The sequence below is a fragment of the Streptopelia decaocto genome (assembly GCF_964273445.1).
Source record: "Streptopelia decaocto genome assembly, chromosome: 2".
Classification (NCBI taxonomy): Eukaryota; Metazoa; Chordata; class Aves; order Columbiformes; family Columbidae; genus Streptopelia; species Streptopelia decaocto.
This window is the reverse complement of record NC_138655.1, coordinates 92,379,436-92,400,968: the sequence shown is the minus strand read 5'-3', so window position 1 is coordinate 92,400,968 and position 21,533 is coordinate 92,379,436. Positions and strand designations below refer to the sequence as shown.

The 21,533-nt window shown below is 41.7% G+C and overlaps 1 protein-coding gene across 1 annotated transcript in view; it reads right to left on the bottom strand.

Moving 5' to 3' along the window:
- Positions 1 to 4,001: 4,001 nt before the first annotated feature.
- Positions 4,002 to 21,533, bottom strand: part of SYCP2L (synaptonemal complex protein 2 like) — a gene marked incomplete at both ends in the record, with an annotated part of 28,862 nt that continues 11,330 nt past the window's right edge. The window contains 17 exons of the mRNA XM_082044582.1: positions 4,002 to 4,061; positions 5,270 to 5,339; positions 5,809 to 5,867; positions 5,947 to 6,046; positions 7,427 to 7,521; positions 8,824 to 8,948; positions 9,888 to 9,941; positions 10,604 to 10,667; positions 12,643 to 12,692; positions 13,776 to 13,932; positions 14,504 to 14,558; positions 15,359 to 15,414; positions 16,533 to 16,581; positions 18,246 to 18,334; positions 19,232 to 19,277; positions 19,913 to 20,034; positions 20,621 to 20,736. Coding sequence (XP_081900708.1) covers positions 4,002 to 4,061; positions 5,270 to 5,339; positions 5,809 to 5,867; positions 5,947 to 6,046; positions 7,427 to 7,521; positions 8,824 to 8,948; positions 9,888 to 9,941; positions 10,604 to 10,667; positions 12,643 to 12,692; positions 13,776 to 13,932; positions 14,504 to 14,558; positions 15,359 to 15,414; positions 16,533 to 16,581; positions 18,246 to 18,334; positions 19,232 to 19,277; positions 19,913 to 20,034; positions 20,621 to 20,736 — 1,367 coding nt within the window. The remainder of the gene's footprint in view (positions 4,062 to 5,269; positions 5,340 to 5,808; positions 5,868 to 5,946; positions 6,047 to 7,426; positions 7,522 to 8,823; positions 8,949 to 9,887; positions 9,942 to 10,603; positions 10,668 to 12,642; positions 12,693 to 13,775; positions 13,933 to 14,503; positions 14,559 to 15,358; positions 15,415 to 16,532; positions 16,582 to 18,245; positions 18,335 to 19,231; positions 19,278 to 19,912; positions 20,035 to 20,620; positions 20,737 to 21,533) is intronic.

Below are 21,533 nucleotides of genomic sequence, written 5' to 3'. Positions count from 1 at the left end.
AATAACTCTCAGCTGTTCTTGGAAATGAGTCTGTTTTCCAGTGCACCACTCTTTCAGACAGCTCTACCACGTGGAGAAGGAGGACCTGTCCCAGCCCACTCCAGCCCACACCAGCACACCTTGAGAGCAGGGCAAGCTGACCCCAGGTCAGGGCAAATACAACACACAGTTCTTCTGGGGACTTTGCCTGTTTCCAGCTACAGAGGACACCTCTTTCACTGGTGTTGTGCAGCCTTCGTGTGGCCTTGCCACTGGGTAACAGTAGCCCTCTAGACCTTGGGCAGACCATTACATTGATACAGAGCATGCAGGTAAACAAGCACTTGGCACAGCATCATCCCCTGAAACATAAATGGCATAAAGATAACAGAGGTTATAACAGGGTTTAATATTAAACAGATTAAGAGCTTAAAAATGCATGAAGCGGTTGTCCTTAACTTGCACTTTGTATTTCCCATTTCGTTTTCTGGGTACTGATGTATGATTTTTGCACTTCAGGACCCACATAATCTTTGCCATTCTGGCTCAAAACAACAGGCTGAAAATCAGGTTTTATCCATTCACACTGAAAGAGAAAAAATAAAAGAAATAGCTGAATAAATAACACTTTATAGAGTGTAAGTCAGCAGGCAAGCGAAACCTGCCAAGGTCAACTACCTACCTTCCAAAAGGAAATGTTAGAATAACCCAGTTACAGGGCTGCGCTGCCAATACATCATCTGCAAAAGCCAAATGGACTTAAGACCTTCAGGGGATTTCAGCTCAAACACGCTAAACTGACTAAACAGTGCAGGAAACAGTATAAGATAGGCTGGAAAAGTCGTTCTGACCCCAAATGTGGTCATTCCAACCGCATCGGCTACTGGCCACAGATAGAAAGACCATTAGGAAAGGTTAAAACTTCCAGTATGTCCTCCCAACTTGGACAGTTCACAGGTTATCAAGCTAGAACTCACTGAGCTTTAGGTAAAACATTTTATATGAAGAGATAGAAAAAGAAGTGCAGGCATAGAAGACATCTAAGCTGTATGTCAACTTTTTCTCCTATCCCATACCTATCACTAGAAATAGTCTTTTAGAACTCAGACAATTCCAATAAAACAGTTACTATTAAGTGTTATTAATTGTTATTAACAGTTATTAAGTTTAAGGAGAAACTACTTTACTTTGAGGGTGCCAGAGCACTGGAACAGGCTGCCCAGAGAGGTTGTGGAGTCTCCTTCTCTGGAGACATTCAAGACCCACCTGGACACATTCCTGTGCAATCTGCTCTGGGTGAACCACTCTAGCAGGTGGGCTGGACTCTATGATCTCCAAAGGTCACTTCCAAGCCTAACCATTCTGTGATTGTGTGAAGTGTAGGTGCATAAAGTGTGATTTATTAATTATTTTTTTTTTAAATAAGAGATCCTGAATTATCTTTTATCCAAACCCTCTGAAGAGCTCAATACTCACCTTCCAGGCTTCGTAGTGACAGGTTACATGGGGATTCAACAGTAAGAGATACAGTGTGCAGTCTTGTTTCTGTAAATCATACACTGGGATGGAAAAAGTCCCAAAATCATTTACAGTCACAGGAGATGCAAAGAGAGCATCTTGCTAGCACACACAAAGGGTGGGGAAATGTAGTGAAACAAAACTCGCTGCACATCTGCTGCACTGTGCTGACAAAGCTTAAATACTTAGTGGCTCTAACACAGAGAAATAAAGCCATCAAACATCTCAGAAGTGAAAGATGAACCATTATCACAGAATCACAGAATGTTATAGTTAAGAAAAAAAAAAAAAACTTAAACAAGCAAGCCATCACACTTCACCCTGTCTCTATTTCAAACCTTCCTTTTGGGCAGCAAGCTTATTGCAGATGCAGACAAGCAAGCCCAAACTGGCCAAGGTAACATTCACCCTAAAGGAGACAACATATGCCCCAAAGATACAGGTTAACAGTGTGGTTTCTGTGGCTTTGCTGAATTCAATATACAAGAGCAGCCACAGTGTGGGAATCTCCTCTCACTTCTTATGTCTTAGCCCTGGTTGCATCCATCACGTTTGGCCAGGTCATGGGGAATAAAACCATAGGATGCAGCATTTAGCCAGGAACTACTGAAAGGTTCACCCTGGTACAGGGAGAAACACCGCTCAAAGCATCCCCTTACATTCAGTAGCGTGAACTCTGAGTTATGACAACAAGCAACAAAGCTGTTCAATCCTTCACCACAGTCCTACACCCAGAACTTCATGTTACTACTGAGGGAATAAAAGCCCCAAATGGTGTTCTGTTTTGGCCCTGCCACAGACAGGCAATAGGAAGGGAAGCCCAGGTCACTCAGGCAGGTAACTGAAAGCCTGTTTTAGTTAATGACACTGCTGATGCAATCACAATGTAACACCGCAGTAGTGCGACACAAGACATGCTGAAAACTGTTACTGGACTGCAAGACTGAACAGCTTTACCAGGCACAAGCAAAGCTGTTCACAGAGGTTACAGCTCATCTTCCAAAAGATGCAGCCGCTTTGGCTTGGTGACTTGAGAGACTGGATTCAAACAGAAACTGGAAAGACCCTGAAGAGCAGCAGGAGGATGCAGCATAGCCAGATCACCAGGGCCAGCCCTCAAAGTACTAAGTGGATATGAAATCACAGCTTCAGCCTTTCACATTATGAACAGGGAAGGGCAAGCTAGTGGATGTGGAGCTTTGTGAAGGGCAGGGATGAAGAGGTCTTTCCTTTTAAACCAGACAAGAAGAAAAAGAGCCAGCTGCCCCTTAATGTGGGTGAAGGTGGAGCCTCAACTCATGCCAGCTCTAGTCAGGACTACTTAAGATAACAGAATAAGCATAAACTCCATAAAATTTAGTGATTGTAAGAGCAGCTTCTCACTGTTCTCTATGCTGGCACGATCCTGGCATGGTCTTCCTAAGAATGAGCAGTTTCAGCTCCCCAAAGACATTCAGTGGTGAAACAAACCCTGATAGAAGCGGGCTTTCATCATGAAGGTACGTTGTGTGCAGGGAACAATTCCCTTGACTCCAGCCCACACAGTAATCTGAGGTCAGTTTTATTAATACCAGTAGATAGAAACCCAGAGCTTAGGAATGTGCCACGTTCCCACAAATTCATTAAGATGCACTAGAGTATGTGAAGTTTGCTGCAGCATTAAAGGCAGCTTGTGAAGAGCAACCGTAACTTAGGGAACTCTGTCAAAGCAGAGGATGATACTAACTAGTATGGTTTATCTTGTTCAAGAGACCTTTGACACTATTTTATCTAAACCTAACATTGTACACCATACTCTAAACTCTCCTAAAAACTAATTGTCACTGCTTGTAAAAATAATTTCTCCAGCTTCACTTGCCATTTTCTCCACAAAGTTCCAAGTTTCTTGCCCTCCACCGTCTCCAGTTTGTCATCAAGCATCTGGCCAATATCCAGTAGATGCCTTTGTGCTTTCACCTCTGCAATCCAGAATTAGGTGGCTCTGGTTTCAAGCCAGCAGTTCCCACACTGCTGCATGCACACAAGAAAGGCTACCCTTAACATGCCCCATGCAGGGTATACAGGACTCCAGAGCAATTTCTGGATGTGCACCAATTTGAGAAAAAACGAGGAGACTTATCCTATGCAAACAATATTTTACTTAGAATCAGTCATTAAATGGTTTTACATTTGATAAAGGTATAAGCAGAATACCCAAAAAAAGCCAGTATATGCATCAGCTTTGGTGGCTAAATTGTGATATTTAGTTCATTTTCTATTTCTTTGATATTTAATGGACCCATTTTACAAGTTTACAGAAAAACTTGATGTTATAAACACAGGGGTCAAAACTGGACCACTCACCAGCATGTATAGTTTTTAGGGAAAAAAAAAAAAAAGCCTTAATAACAATGTTATTTTCTTTCATTTTTTCTTCTTTTCATTTAAAATAGATTAACACCCTTCACAGGACCATCTTCTCTATGCCACTTAATGTGCTCAAATCTTGAGAGCACAAGGGTTTGCTAGTCAGAAGGAACAATGAACACATTGTTTTCTACTGCCTTCTTCACTGGCGGTTCATACTGCAGAGAAGGAAAAAAAAAAACAACACAACAAGTAATGAAAAACACTTCAAAAGTTTATACAAACATATATCACTTAAGAAATAGAGCTTTAAAGACCCTAGAAGCACGTTAAGACTCAGCTTTTAATTCTCAAACACCCAGCCTGGAACAAGGTGCTGCAGGATGAGCAGCTCCCACGATACGATTGCTCCTTCTTCAGCCCTGCCCCTCTTTAAAAATGTCGTTCATCGGGAGCACCTGTGGTATGGGAAAGGCCTGGGATTCCAGACTTGACAACAAGAGGAAACAAGCCCTTGATTTTCAGTATATTTTCTAAAATCCCAGGCCTAATCTTCCGTAGCAACTACAGACATGGTGTCCCTTTGACCCAGGGAGCTTTCTTCAGCCCCAGGCAGTGCAGACACACGGCATAACACACATCACAGCAATCCTCCAGTCTCACTGTGGGAATGCCAAACCCCCAATGCCATGAGGTCTGTGCACAAAAGCTGGAACAGCAGCGGTAGCAAATATACATGGGCATGCACACATGATGGCATAGACAAGACAGAAACTAAGCAGTGTATCAAAGATAACAGAATATTCTGCTTAACCTGCAAATTAAAGAGGGCATACATTAGTGATTAGACTCTGAAGAGTTTAAGAACTTAAACAGAATATTTAACTGGGATCTAAGGTAAATGAATAAATTTGGGTTTTAGAAATCAAATTTGGAGGCATCAAGGCCAGATATTCCCAGACCCAAAAAGCAGATGAGAGAAAGCATGTACGGTGTTGTTAGGGTGTAGATCTCCTAGGCACAGGATGTCACGAATAGATAGCTACAAGGGCAAGTTGGACAAAGTGACAGAAGAGAACTGCACTAACTACACAGAAACAAGCCTCAGGATGAAGGAATCCCCAAGATATGAAAGCCAAGAGAAGCATCACTACCTGATGGTCCTTGTCCTTACCTCCTCTATTAAGCGAGTGCTTTTTGACCACTTTCCCTGGTCCCTAGAAGGGCAAACACTGCTTTCTTGATGCTTTCCATGCATCAGGACCAGGGTTTCCACAAAAAAAAAAAAAATAGCCCCACAGATAGGCTAACCAAATGTTTCCCCTTCCAGGGCTTCAGTTTTATTTTCTCACTTCCAACACTTCTGAGTCAAAGCCACAGCTTGGAATCTACCACCCATACAAAGCTGCTTGGATACCACACGTACCGTTGTATTCTGGGTAGTGTTGGCAAAACTCTCTGCTGATTCACCCAGGGCCGAATCAACAGACTGAATTCTGGAAGAAAAGTGAGCTTGGCTAGTTTATCCGTGAAGCAGTAGTACTCACTGATAAAACTTGAACAGAGGTATTTATCAATAAAAATGAACCTGAGGATTCCCCTTTTTGCAGCTTTTTGCCCATCATTTGCACCAACACTAGCTCTTATCTAGGACATGGTTACCTCCTTCTACCTCCTCTAACACCCTAATACAGACATGACTGAAGGGTGCACCTTGTTGCAGATCCCAGTACACATATCTTGAGGTATATGCCTCTCCTGCACAACTTCCCATGCAGAGAGCCCGTCGCTGCACTCTAGTCCCAATTCAAAACCTTCAAAAGCTCCATCAATGAACACCAAGTGAAGACGCCAGATGTTCATAATATTTCCCAATACACCTGCAAGAATACCACCATCCCAGCTAGTGCCCTCTTTAACTATCAGAAGACTTGTGAGCATGCAGGACAGCTGATAGACTCATACCTTTGCTTTTGCTGGTTGCAGAATGAATTCAGTTTGAACAACTGTGTGTTCCAGAAGTCCTAAAAAGAGCCCCAGAGAAAACTCCCATTACTTGGGAAGAGGTACCTTGTGGGCTGGCACACAAGAAGTCGTACACACCACTGCATCCTTCTCCATGTTTGTCAAGATTTGGGTTTCCTTCTCAAGAGTTGCAAGCTCTTCAGCAACAATCTTCTGTAAGGTCTCCAGCTTACTGAGCCTAGTAACGGAGAACAGAAACAAGTCTGACATTTTAAGGTGCAGCAGCACAAGGTTAATGACAACCCCTTCAGCAACAAACCTACCTTTAGGCAGAAGCAAACATCCTTGCTGGACTACATGGGAAAGTTTTGGTCTCTGGTATCTCACAGAGCATGTGAATAGCTGTACCACGTCAAACTGAAGATTAATTTAGCTAAATAGCCTGCCTCAAATAACAGGCCATAACGGAGGCCCAGGACAGAGCATAGAACAGGGTTCCCAGAGCAATACTTGCCCAGTGCAGTCTCCCAGCCTGCAGGGATTTCAGCAGAGATTTCCCAAGCTGAAGACAGCATCTTAACAAAAATAACCTCTGATGGGTTTTCCTATCATGGGTTTTATATACACATACAGTGTTCTCACAAGACGCCAGTGATTTCTAAACCTGAACCAGCAACATTATTCACTTGGGTTAGCTACCTTTCCCCTAGCAGTAGGATGCCAAGGTATCATTTGATACTGATTTTAGAAACTACCCTTCTAGGGTAGAACAGATTGGGCACAGCTCTGTCCCCACTATCCTGTAGGTCTGGTTGGCTCCAGGTGACTTAGTTAATAACATCAAAGCATGGCAGCAGCTCACCACCATCAACTCTTACCTTCCACCCCCAAACATGCCCTGGTTTTGTTTTTGGAACACAAACCTCTCCACGACAAGCAATTTTTTCTCATAGATATTCTATTGATACTAGGGATTTTGTGTTTTAAAGGCATAGTATGCTATGTTTGGTCTAAATCCTGCAAACTGAATGTGTATGGAGAAGATCTGACAGACTTACATCTCAGGCTGTGCTTATATTTTGCTTATAACAAATCCGTAACTATTATACTTGAGTCTTTTATTTGGCTCCTATCTGAGAAATTTGACAGCTCATAAAGCAAAATGACCCCCTTAAAGCCCTTTCTGGTGAGCTCCTGTAAAGTCCACTATAGCTGACATTTGTTTCATGCACATGGAAACAATCTACATAAATTAGTCTATAACAGACCCCTTACTTTTCTTCTCCCTCACTTCATTAAGTAAATCAGGGTCTGTCTTTTTTCTTAAAAAAACTTAGAAACCAAAGCTACTAAGTGTAACAAGAGGGTTGCTTGCTTTTCATTAATTAATCTATCCACTCTCCTCTTGCAGGACAAGTGGGACAAATCACAGGAGCTACACTTCTGAAACTCTTCTTACAGAAAAGCAGAAGAGACACAGATACACAAGCTATTTTGACCTACACACCAAAATAAGTGCAGTAGCTTACTGTCAGGTTTGCTTACAAAGAGGTATTCCTTTTCATATCAAAACTGACACCCAGCTGAAGCTGTTTTCAGCCAGCAGCTGACAGCTTACCTGCTCTCGAGTATCTGGTTCAGCAGGGTGGACACGTTCTTCTCTGAAGCCCTCAGGGCGTTCTGCGCTGTGGTCTCCATCCTTTTGTACCGGGACTAACCACAGGAGGTACCATTAGGAATGGGAAATGGCCCAAGGCAAAACCTAGAAGTCTAGTTTGCAAAACGTTTCCCTGGAAGGCAAATCCCTCTGTGGGCTGCTGTTCAGCTTAGTGTAAACCATCCTAAGACATATTTAAATTGAAGGGAGAAGAGACGTAGCCAAGATACTGCAAATATGAACTGATTCTGTTCAACCAGACTATTTACACCAATAGACCTCTATGTAACTCATGAGACTTCAGATCAGGGTTATGCTATCCAGCCAGCAAAGAAGTGAGTTTCACCCATACTCCACCACACAACCACATAAAAACAGGTCTCTGTTAGTACCATTTCAGATCAGCATTAATGCAAACTGCCTACATTTTAGTCATAACTGATTTGTAAATGCAACCACCTACAGCCTTGATTCAAGGATTTAGTGCCAAAAGTTTAGTGTGAACACCTAGCACCAACTCCAAAAAAAAAAAAAAACCACAGGTTTGCATGATAAAAAGTGGTGATCCAGTATAAATCTGCCCTGCCGTGTCTGTTTTTTCCAAAGCTTTTAAATACAAAATGTTGTGACGGGTCAGATACTGTCCTCTAATATTAAATTTGGTTTAATGCCACATTACTTGTTATAGCTAAATTAACAGCAGCAGCTGGTTGCTCGCACCGCATCTCAAGCATGTCTATACAGTTGAGTGAACCAAGAATACATACATATATTACTAATTGTGCAACCAACACCCCCACATATCATTAATCTCAAAGATACACGTGTGTCCTTATGGGTCTAAACATGTTCTAGTCAACAAGTGCAGCCTGTATTGATTTCTGGTTTTCATAATGGAAAAGTTGCATAGTCTTACATCACAGTGAAACTGCTCTGTGTTCCAAAAGGGAGTTTTGGTATTTTTGATGCATGCCCATGAGGACAACAAGCCACAGCTCCAATGTAGGTACACTGGGTTACCTTTCCCTTCCCTTCCCTCTAAGTATTTAAGCAGCTTAACCCAATCTGATGCTCCAACACACAGATAAGACCAAAAGAAAAAAAAAAAAAAAAGAAAAAAAAAAAAAGAAAAAACTAATTAAAGCTTCGTTTATGCCTCGCCCATAACACTTCTTGGAGTATACAAGTTGTGCAGAATACTTCTAAGAGCTCCAGGCTAAGAGGTGCTGCAGCCAAAAAACCCTGTTATTTGGCACAAAATATAGATGGGATATTCACACCACTACCCTGGTGATAAAAAGAATTTCATATACTATGAGAAAATGTCACACACAGTGCACACAGAGAACACACATTACCCACAACGATTTCTTTAGTTGGCCGATAAAGTTTTCAAATGCAGCAATCATCCCTGAATCAGTGAAGTCTTCATTTAGCATCTTGGAAAAAGATGCATTATCCACACTATCACCCATTTCCTGACCTAGGAGAGAGTGTATGCCAGTTAGTGCAGTACCGGAGGGCTTACTGGAATGTAAATGCTTCTGCTACTGAAGGATTCATCATTCACATCAATGACTTTTCTTAGAGAGCTGGAATTTGACTCTTGCTCTTCTTGAGCTCATAAGCAGGAGGGAAACTGTCCCAAAATGCATTAAGACATGTTAGAAAGCAGCATGGAAGAAGCAGCACAATACTAACCAAACACGACGAGTGACACATTTACAGATAAGGAGGCAAAAGCACAGCACAAGGAAAACAACAAAACAACCAGAAACTAACCAAACCACACCAAAACAACAAACAAAACAAATAAAACAAACAAAAAAAGCCCACAACAAACTAAATGAGGCTATTCTTTTCCTGTTTTCTACTTATTAGTTGCAAGGAAGGCTTAACACCCTTCTGTTCAGAGTTAGCAGTGCTTTGCAGTTACTTTGTCCATTACCTGCATACTTTTTTCAGGTTGTTTGGGGTTTTGTTAGTTTGGGGGTTTTGTTTGTTTGGGGGGGTTGTAGTGTTTTTTTGTTTGGTTGGTTTGGGTTTTTTTCCTTTGTGGTTTTGTTTTAATAGCTCTGGACAATCACCATTCAGAGAGACTAGAAAGCACTATTGAGCAACTTCCCAAGCAGATTGTGGTTAGGGAACCCAAATATCCTGTTCACACCTCCACATAAGTGGTCTCCAATGGGAGTGCCACAATATGTGCCTTTTGCTACATTTTAGAGAAGGTATTCTCCCTACAGATACTCTTCAAGTTTCCATATGAAAGTGATTTCCTCCATCAAAACAGAAATACTGAAAGCATTTAAATACTTCACATTAATTGCCAATTCAACTTCACCTGGTTGGAACTCTTCTTCATTCTCTCCTGAATTAAATATTTTCCTTGGTTTAAGGGAAATGTCAGAGGACAGATTACTTGTTTCCCAGCTGGACAATTTAGGCTTTTTTATGATAGTGCCGCTTAATATATCTAGAAAGAGAACAGATATTTCAGAACAGACCCACTCTTTTGCATGAGGTACATAGGAACACCTACCAGCTACTCAAACAAGAGCCACCACTAGAGTTCTGTATGAAAGCAGGCAACTTTATTTTAGGGCCTAGCATCACAATTATAGGACAGAACAAGACTTCCCCAGTAAGCTTCTTCCCTCACAAAAGCAGGCAAATAGACTGCCTAGTGCTATGCAGGTAACTGAAAAGCCATTTATCTCCATCTTAAAGACAACTTCATTTCTTACCCCACTATTCTAACCAGAAAGAAAACTCTTCCCCAGCTTCTTCCCCTTCTCTTTTCCAGCCCAAGGTCACAATCCGTTTATGCTCATTTTTTTTTCTTGGGTCACTAGTTTGTAAATCCCCAGGTCTGAATAGTTGTGCTAATAGTTCTCCCATGACTAAGGACAGGATCTACAAGTTAGTGATGAATTCAGGAATGTATATAAAAGCATCTTGCCATAGCCTGTCACGATATAGAAAACAGAGAAACTGAAGGTATTCCTTACGCAAAAAAAGTATCCTTCAAATATCAAAAAGTATGGTGTCTACTTGTCCTTGAAAGATCATGACAACTCTGTCAACACCCCTTTCTACTTTTCAAACAACTCTTCCATGTTATCAAGACTAACAAACCTGAGTCCTTACGCTTAGAACTTTCTTCTTCTCTTGACGATTTGCCAGATGCATCAAGAAACTTCTAAGGAGAGAAGAACAACAAAGTAAGAAGGTACCCACCCTGCACTGTAGACAAGTTGTCAAGGACATGTCAAGTTACAGGAAGCAAAGCCAAACAATGCACTGGTTTTAGATGAGAAGCAGCCTGACAACAGACTCTAAGGCTGTATACTGCACCTGCGTGGCCTCCACATCACTGGAAGAGTTCTTGTCAGGCACATCAAGTAATAGTGGACTTCCTTCGATCTCTGAGGGTGCTTCATCTGCATGAGAGATCAGTCAAGCGACACAGGCAATAGAGGTAGAATCCTGTATTGACTAGAAACCTCAATTTAATGACATATGTAGGGAAAAAAAAAAAAAACACAACACGCAAAACAAACCAAAAAACCAACAAAAACACCAGCACCACCCTTTCCTTTATTGCTACACACAAGGAAAATACAGTGGCTCAAACTCAGTCCAAAGGTTGTTTTACTTCTGGTTGCCAGTTAAGTTCATTCCTTCACCCCCCATTAGCCAGAGCTAAAGTTCTCCCTGCTCAAGAGACATTCTCTACAAACAATATCCAGTCCTCCTAGCCATTACAAGAAACATCATGAGGAAGAAGGCTTATGAAGAAAACATGAATGAAAAAACAAAACAAAAAAACCCCAACAACAACAAACAAAACAAACTACCACACACACCCAAACCAGCCACCACCAAACACCCAAACCCACACATTCACACACATCAAAACAACTTCTCTAATGCAATGAAAAAGAAAAAAATAAATACCAGCAAGATTCACTGTAGGCAAATCGTCTCCCTTGGAGCTGGATGTGCTTTTTTTCCCTGGCATCTCCTCCTTTTGAGCTTTTCGTCTTGATGCTCTCTGATAAAACAAAACCAAGTCTAAGTATGCATTTTATTTAAAGATTACTACACAGAAGTGGGGTTTTGAGTCGTTTGTTTGGGGGGAGGGTTTTGTTAGTTTGGTTTGGTTTTTAAACACACTAAGAGCAGAGATACACTTGAAATATGCCTAAAATACTGATAACTTCCTCCAACATGGAAGGAGATCTGTGCCCTGAAGTTCAATGCATGCATAAGTTCTCCCTTTAGCCATTAGGGTCATATAGTGGATGAAGCTTTTTATAAGCAAAATCAAAGCACTTTAAATCAAGAGAAAAAAACAAAAGGTTTCCAGGAGAAAACAAAAGTTTTTAATACAGGTACCAGTTGTGGAATTTTTCTCACCCAAAAGTTCTGTATTTATGTGGGGATCTTTCCAAAATGTTTGATATACAGTATATAATGACTGGGCACTAGAAAAATCTGGCATTACTGAATTGTGTTTTATTTTGCTCCATGTATGCCTGGTCCACTAATTCACCCATCAGTATAATCCATAGTTAGTTCTCACAGAACTACATCTGAAAGTGGAGGACAATCCATGAACTACAACTCAGCATCAGCATAGAATTGGAATAAAAACCCTGAAAATTGCCAGCAAAATAAAAAGGAGAACATGAGCTTTTTCAAGGCGCCATCTAGAAGGACAGGTCAGAGGACAGTGTGGGGACACAGCCTGGTAGGACCCAGCTGGGATTTCTGCAGGTATTTGAATAGGCAGCTCTAGCTCTTGGTATGGTCCCAAAGCCAAATTTGTTCCTGTTGGAGAGACATCTGCATCAGCCAAGGCAGGTGCTCCAGCAAGCACACCAATTCCTACCCAATTTTCCATCTATCGCAGGTAAATATTATAGTTTTAGAATAACTTGTTTAGGCCTCATGCGCTGTTGTTTCTGTGAAGTTTCACGCTTTCCTAATATCTCCTTGTTTCCCCAGCCTCCAGTAGACCAACACAGTTTCAGCAACACTTAGTAGACAAATTAGTCCATCAGAACATTTAATAAGAAAGATACCAGTTTATTTAATTTGCACTAATTTGTACATGCTTTGCACATAAAATGTTTTTAAACCTGAGGCACCCAAGTATGACAGCTCCTTACCTTCTTCATCTGGTCATCACTGCCACTACTTGCGGAAGACATTGGAAGCACTGCAAAGAGAAAAGCTTAACTCATTACTGACAACATGACTGTGTGCCTTATCCATTTAAGGTTTGCATCATGGCTAACTTGGTTTACAGTTTGTTTTTCTAGGCATTTACAAGAGAAAACCTCACAACACTTGCATTAAGCTTCAAAATCCCTTTCTAACAAAGCTTCTAAATGATGCAAGGGTACACAACTTCCTGCATCCAGAGCAGTTGCCAAAAAAGAGGCAGGCTCAGCAGCTTGTCCAGTGGTCCCCAGGCCCCAGCTGGCATGCACAGGCTGGCACTGGAGTGAGAACTCTTCCTCCCATGGAAACAGAGTATAAAGTATGATTTCTCCCTCAACTTTCTTTTGCTTTTTCATCACTACAGAAATCGACAGCTAACTAAGCAAGACTCATCCTCTATGAGGGAAACAGACAGATCTCAACCCTTTCAGAACAATCTAGTTTGAATTTGGAGATCCCAGCAGCCAACACAGCCATGGACCATGACCACAGGGGAGCTTTGCTGTTGGTCAGGCATGAGCAAAGAATGGTATCAGAGATCATCACATCTGATTTTGTAAATCACTCTGAGGATAACTGGCTGATCAGCATATAAAAAGTACCGTGGTCTGCAAACTGTGGTTTTTCAAGGTTTATTCCTCAAGTCAATGGCATTTCTGGAGAGATGAGGAGCGGAAAGTTCCACAGGGAAAGTATAGCAGTTCCAAAGAGATCTTCCTCATCTTGTGTTCAAGAGCACCAATGCAGCCACCAGCTCAGCACCCATGGGACCTTCAGCCACACTACACAGAGGGCTGCACCCACACAGATATTTAGGTGCCCAATTTCCACCTGGACATTTGAACCTCAGTACATTCACTAGAGGGAAGGGGACAAGAGACTTTTTTTTTCTTCCAAGCGCGAGGATCTGTGATCCACCTCCTCCACGGGGCACCCCTCACTGCCGGCCTTGAGATTGGCCGCTCCCACTCAGATTAGGACTCAGCCAAATCCTCCTTCTCAAACCATCATCAGCCACTTCCTTATCTGCAGTGCAGTATGTCATGATAGCTAAGCATCAACAGGGGATCAAGCTTACCTTTTAATCTGCTTCTCACCCTGGGTCTTTTTCGGGTATAGTCAAGGGATTTTGGCAATGGCTGTTTCCGAGCATCAAGGATCCAGCTTTTTTCACTCTGACCAGTGCTTGTATTTTCATTGTTGCTTTCAGAGAAAAGATGCTTCCTGTAACTGGACTAAAGACACTATTAAGAGTGAGTCCTGCTCAGTCAGCTCCCTGTGTCCACTCAGAAGCCCGCCAGCCATTCCCCTTCATTCACCACCAAATTATTCCATTTCTTCCACCCCACAGTGCAATACCCAAAGTATTTTGAGCTGTGAAATCTGCCAAAACAGCAACAGTTAACTGTCAAACAAGCAGTATAAAAACCCCTGAGAAGCAGATGCTTGCCTTTTGCCAACACGGGTCTTGCAGCATCCTCCATCCTCATCTCCCCCTCCCTTCTGTGTCCAGATAAAAGAGCTCTCATGAGGAGGAAAGCCTCCACATGCCTGAGCTGCAGCCAAGAGCACAGCCAGAAAAAGTGAACAGAGACATTCACTCGCTGCTCTGGCAGTCCTGGCGCACCCTTGGCACTGCTTTCAGTGGCAACAAGCAGACTATTTGGAGGGTACAAGGCTCACATTCCTCCACCTCCACACTGGGTAAGACTTAAACTTCAGCCTTTTAAGGGTGTAACTGATTCATACAGGTGGGTACACACAGCAATCAAAGGCTCTAGGGATGAAAAAGCACAGACGACCTACCTGCCTTTGCTCAAGCTTGCTTGATTCCTCATTCCTGTTTCTTGTTTCATAATTCCTGCCAAGGAACCCATAAAGACCGAGTTAAAGTCACAGAAACTCCGATAGGACATCGCAGTAGTGCAGAAGGGGCACAGCCAAATAGCAATGGTGGAGGGGCTCCTTAAGAGATCAGGAGGAGGACTAAACCATTAATCAACAGTCAGTAGTCAAGTCTTTCTTCTTTGGTTGTTTTCTGAAAGTAGCCATCCAGGAATATCTGGAAATTAGCACCTTTTAAAATAAAAAAGTAGGCTACGTGCCTAGAGGTGGCAAGTCCCTGGCAGCTTGCTGTAACTGTAGGTGGTCAAAGCAAGGCAGAGGCTTCAAGAATTCTCAAAAATTAAATCAGTAATTTAAGCATATTATCAGAGAAGTGGGATGTTTAAGAGTTAAAGTGGATAGGAGTCATTATTCTCTCTGGTAACTTTCATATTCTCAGGTACTGTTTAAATATTGGTATTGCTAACTGCCACAGATCCTGCGGCAACTAAGCAAGGAATTGCAGGGTACTTCAAAAAGATGGACCCAATTTGAAATCACTATATCTTTGCAAGCACAAACTGCCTATGAATGAAACTCTTACAGGCCATACAGCAGGTGGAGGGAACATAGCACATTCATTAAAAGGTTACTAAAACTTGATAACTCATTAAACCATTTGTACATTTTTGTGTAATTATAACATGTTGGGTCCATCTTTTCAAAACACCCTGTATTTTATTGGAAACATCACACGGCCTTTTGGCTTAAATAAGGCAAAGAACTCTTCCTTCACAGAGGGAGAGGTTCATAAATGGTGAGTGTATAGTCCTGTACCTCTGCTTTTGTGAGGAGGCTTTCTGGCCAAGAATCTTTGCTTTGGCTTCAGCAACCTAAAAGAGAAGCAGGTCCCCATAAAATAATCTACAAAATTAAAATGTATCAGAATTCAGAAGAGCTAGAGAAGGAATGAAGTACAAGTACAGCATGGAAACTCAAATTTTTAGTGGGGTGGGATTTTTTGATTGAAACAGTGTCCTAAATTATAATAGACAAGCATTTGTCGTCTTAAAAAGATATACATTCCCTTTTCCCTGCTTTATGAATAATGCTCATTTTAAGCAATAACATCATAAAAACCCATCGTTTTAAGCAATGACATCACCAGAAGTAGGAGGATGTAAGCATAGCAAAAAGTACTTGGACAGCCTTTGGACAGGGCTGCTACGACGCTGGGTAAGGTATCATGAAGTAGGGTTTTATGCTGACACCCAGTGGCAGTAGCAGGGATTGAACGGTGTCCAGTTTAGAGCAGAAATTTGAGATGTCCCATTCAGCATCCATCACCTCTGAATTATAGTAACAGCACCCGCACCGGGGAAGAGGCTGAAAGCCAAAGTGTTTGTACAATGGAGTCACCTCGATGGAAACCATCAGGAGCAAGTTTTTCAGTTTCCAGGGGAAACCTGCACTGGTCAAAATTTCAAAGTAGGCAGAGCAACTCATTTTTATTCATTTTTTTTCTAACAGTCTGCAAATATAAGTCAAGCAGAATTTCTAGTTAAAGTTTTGTGAGGACTGGCTTTGACTAGGGATTCCCAACATGCCAAGTGTGGCCCAAAATCAATTTCAATCTCTTCTGTACAAAGTGAAGGATGCTCAGCAATCTCCTTTAAATATTCAGTAAAATGCAAACAGAGGTTGGGCTTCAATCGCAAAGATATTCCACAGCCTCACTCCAGCAACAGCTCAAATTCCTATTGCAGTTGGTTTTATTATACAATACACACCACAAGATTCAAGAAGTGATGAGCACTCTCCCTGCTTCTAAAAAATATTTCCTTGTATAACACCTTACAGAACCACAGAAACCCCAGATTCCCAGTTGCCTGTTTTGCTATAACAGCTGTTTCTGCAGGAAGAGATATCCACCACTTCAAATTACTACTTTTCTTTAACTGCTGAGCTGGGACCATAATGCAGGTCCTAACAGCTACTATCTCAACTTTACCTTTTCATGACTTGCAGAGTCTGAGTTTTCAAAGTCATAGATTCCCTTCCTGCAAGACAATATTTATGTGGCAGTGACATAAAATCATTAAGCATCACCCTATAGAACTACACTAAGAATACAGGGGAATAACATGGTTTCTGTCCCTCCCTACTTGCCACCCCCACCTCAAACTCCATTATACAGTAAACACTCAAATACTTTTATGCCTAAAAATTTTGTTTTCTCAGTTAAAAACAAACAAACAAACCACATACATACAAAAATAAACTTGTTCCTTTCCTATTTAATCTCTGTTATATTATTGTCTGTCTTGGTTCTCACTCTTCCAATTGTAATTTTTTAATTTTCAGAGAAATAGTCAAGACATACAAACAAGCTAGCTTATCCCTGTTTATGTAGTGGACATTTTGTTCCCACATGGCCAATAATAGCATGTGGTAGGAAAAAATCATGAATGAAAAGATGATTCCAGAAGCACTGAAGAAGGAAAAAAAAGAAACAATCAATTTAATCTCCTTCTGAAAATTCAAACATTTAATGTTTGTTCTCCAATCACTTCTCTGTATGCATCTAGATTTTGTTTTCATCTCTTTCAACATTTAATAATTTTAAATGTTAATTACTGTGCCTCTAATTCTTTCTCCAAATTGTAGCTATTTAAAAAAATCCTATAATTATTGCTCAATATACATTACAGCCTCCCCTTCTTACTAGTTAAAGAATAGGAAGACTGAAGAACTGAGCTCTTCTCGTTAAAGCTTCCTGAAGTAAAGAAATGCTCATTTTCACGTGAGACACTAGAGGGAGCAGAACGACTGAATTAAGACCGTCTGCATCTCAATCTTCAAAAGCTCTACTCCTGTTTTACCACCAGTATTTGCTGCATCAAGTTATTTGATCTTAAAACCCAAAACCTGTAGTGATTAAGTTTTGCATCAATTTTTCCTATTCTTATCTACAAGCAATAAAGAAAAAAAAAAAAAAAAAGTTATCCAAGCATTTGGGGTTTTTTTAAGCTAAGAGTCAGTAGACTGAAGCAGGACACCCAAAGCAGCCCTGAAACAGCCAGAACTGCAGCAGGAACCCTGGCATACAGGTCATTTACTCTCCTGCCCAGCAGCAGACATTGACTTGCCCACAACACTTGGCAGAGAACACAAGAGGAAGGCACAACAAGACAGACTTGTAGTGCCACAGGCTGCATTTGGCTCATAAAACCCTCAAGTGCTTCTGTCTACAGTGTCACTGGCTTCAAACATGAGCAGGCGGATATATAAGGGTAAGGGAGAGGGACAAACTCAGAAAGAGCCCCTCCTGAAACTCTAGAGCATGAGGTTCTGAAAAACTGGGACAATATCAGAAAAAGCTTAGGTATTTATGAATGAAGCTGCCACTCATCAGTTAACTCACTGGAGGATGCAAGGATTATGGTTGGGTGAGGAAAAATGGAAAAGCCAATGTGACAATAACACAGAGGTGAGGGCATTTTGGCAGACTAGAGTTAGTTTCTGAAGTCTTTATTGCTTTGGGGACCCAAAGGTTCCCAGTGAGACAAGTTATGACTCTTCATAGCCTCCTGCTTGTTTTGCTGTCTGTTCTGTTCAGACAGCCCACACTGTGGGCACTACCCTCCCCCAATTAGTGCTAGAAATGGTCTAAAACCACCTGGTACACCAGACCCTGCATGGGCACAGGGGTTGTGTGTCATACCTGCCTTCAGTCTTCTGCTTGGCCAGACTTGTTCTTCTCTTTCTTGTTACCCGGGTAGCATCCTTCTTTAAAGAAGAGAGTTGCAGGATCTAAAACCATGATATAACAAGTCATGTTCTTATCCTAGATGCTGCTAAAAGCAGAAACAAGGAGTGCCAGGAAACTTTGTTTCTCCTATCACAACAACTATCCAGCTGCAACTGTTTCCTGCCAGATCCAAGTATGAGAGTCCTAGAGCTGAAACTGGGTAGCGAAAAGGGGTGAGGATACAGAAGGAAGCAGTTTAAAAGCTTTGAGTTCATTGTGCAGTGAGCAAGTGTCACAAAACCTTCGAACTGTCAGTTAAAAACTAATTTAACAAAAAAATCTATTTAAACCTAGTACCTGGAAATGTAAACCTGGACATATCAATAGAAATTTCCAAGGGTTCAAGTTGCATAAGAAACATAACTACAGATGGGTCTCTGTTACTTGCTAGTTTACCCAGGCTGCAAACACCTATGCCAGGAGTACAGAGAGAGATCTAATGTGAGAAGATCATTAGAGTTCAGATACAAAACTGTATAAACCTGTCTGTAGACTTCCAAGATTTGCTTCCCTTCCAGAAACAAACCACTGCTCCACTGCACTTGCAGACGGTGCATAAGCCTTGTGACACGCAAGTTTGTCCCACGCAGGGCCAGGCTGGTTGCCCACAGACCATGCTCCTGGACCCAAGCACAGCACACTGCTTCCAGGGGGTATATATGCTGAACCAATTCAGCTGAGCTTGAATTACTTGGTTGGGCCACGTTAGAACAAGGTTGGCAGCGGTTGCCTCTGCAGCTTGCTCCTGGTGCTAAATGGCACCATGCTACCATGGGCTCAGGACGCCACTCAAGGGTGGGAGTGGGTCAACCCATCCTAGTTTTCTTCTGCAACTCCACCAGAGTATCTCTTCCCTGTCCCATGTCTTTTCACTCAGGTGGGCCCCAAAGCAAACATACCTTTGGCATTGACTCCTCCATGGGTTGTTCTTCTAGTGGCTTCTCACTGGGGACAAGACGACACATGAGGGGAATACAGTGCTGAGGGGCTGTTCATTTAAAGCCCAAATAATCAGTTTGTGAAGTACTAAGAAGAAAAAAAAACAAACACTTGCACCAATTACCATCAAACCCATGGTTTAAAAAGCTTGTATGGAAGAAAGCTAATTGGTAGCTCTACAGAAGTCCAACTCATTAATTATAAGAAATGTTGTGCTGCAAAGCTTTGGAAAAAAGATATTACTAATGCCAAGATGAACTCAAATTCACATGATCTTTCACAAAAGTCATGGTCCTCATTATGAGTAGCTACATATCTGGTGAGCTCCAGCTACAGAGCTGAAGTTAAAATGTTTGCCATACAGCTGTATATTCATCTTATATTTCGATTAAATCAATGATGAGGAAGAAAAGTCATGTCAGTGTAGCAGTGAAGCCAGTAACCAAACATCACTGTTTTTCAACTCCAAAGTGCTGTAACTCTGAGCAACCAGCCTTGCTAGCCAAGGTGGCAAAACAGAATCTTTTTTTCAATTTAATAATTGATGGAATAAACCTCAAAATCACATGCATTAAAACCCCAGGGGAGGGAAAACATAACAAAAAGAACACCTTGCAACTTTTTGTCTGCAAGACACTCACCTAGGCTTAGCTTTCATCCTTGGAGATGGAGTTTTGGACTTTTTTGCTGAAGGAGGCAAGGAAACTACAGCTTCACCCTCTGCAGCTACTATGAAACGCTTTATCTGTTTTTGCTGTAAGGCCTACAAAAGCAGGGCCTTCACCATGTCACTTGAGTGACAATTAACTGGTTCAGACTTAAGGAACTGAAGGGATCCATGCCTGACCTGAGCCTTGGTTAGTATCTTCCACATCAGTCTGCTGGCTCAGTGTAACACCAGAGTTAACCATTTTCTGCTCAGAGACATGAAACCATGAACAGAACATGCATATGACTAATAAAGTAGTAGGGTTCTTTTAGAAACAGAGGCTTTCAGTGCTAGCCTATGGCAACAGCTGGATGATGAGTTCATCATCAGCCACACAAAGAAATTTTAGGTTACCTGTAAATGATAGTATGATTCTCTTACTAAGAGCATCCCACTATCCCTTTTTAAGAGGGACTAAGATTTTTTTCAGTTCAATTTTTTCAAAATCAAAGCTCTGTAGGAAAGCATGCGTGCTGACTTCCCACTGATACAAGGCGAAGTTTGAAAACATTGTCAGATCTGAGTACAAATTTGATTTCTTTGAAAACAGGTTTTAACCACACATATAAAAAAGCAGACTAGAGTTGGGGGTGGGGGGGAAGGGGCACAACAGCTGTTTCACCATACACCAAACACTTACTGCTACAGTGCCTGTTAACTGCTGGCTCTGCTGAGAGGCCTTGTCTGATAGAGTCTCTGTGTTTTCAGAGTTTGAAGGATCTTTCACCCGCTGTGGATCAGTTGACTCTGGTATCACTGCAGAAGAGCAATAGGGTGAGAATGTCATTGCAGTAACTGAAAACACACCCCTCCCGCCTCCCTTTTCATTCTTACACACTTGCATAAAAGCATAACAGTACAACTTATTATAATAGGTGCAACCATCTCAAGATCATGTTTAATAGAACAAAAATATCAAACATCTCCAAATTACCCAGTGCAGCACTGCAATTCTAAATAAACCAGCATTTTGAGCCTACCCCTTTCTAAGCCACTCATACTACAAGAAGATGTATAAGTTTATCATCTTCTTACTACCTTGATTCTTAGCTCTGAAGACATGAAACAAGCCTTTGTTTCCAGCTAAAGCAACAGAGCAGCGGGACCTTCCACCACTTCTGTTTCCCTACACTGAATCTCTACCAGCCACTGAAAAAGCTGTTTCACTACAGATGAACTACCTTCTGCCCTTCGTACTCCTTGTGATTGCTCCATGTAGTAGTGCCCATCTTGTACTTCTGTGTATGCTTAACAGCAGACACTGATGAATGGGCTTCACCCTCACCTGCACCTCCAGAATCTAGAGGACTTTCATTTTAGCTCCTTTGGGCTGTAACTGGGAGGAAATGGGAAGGACTACCGAAGAAGTTACTGTCTCAAACATCTAGAGCTGAAAGTAGCCCTTTTGGGTATTCACCTAGAGCAATCTGAAACATACAGTAACTAAGAGGAAAGTAAAAATTTGCTTTTAACACAGAGCCAGAAAGAATGCTACCTAACCTAAGGACTTCAAACCTGTGATTCATTTGCTGAGATGGTGGGTGGTAAGAGTA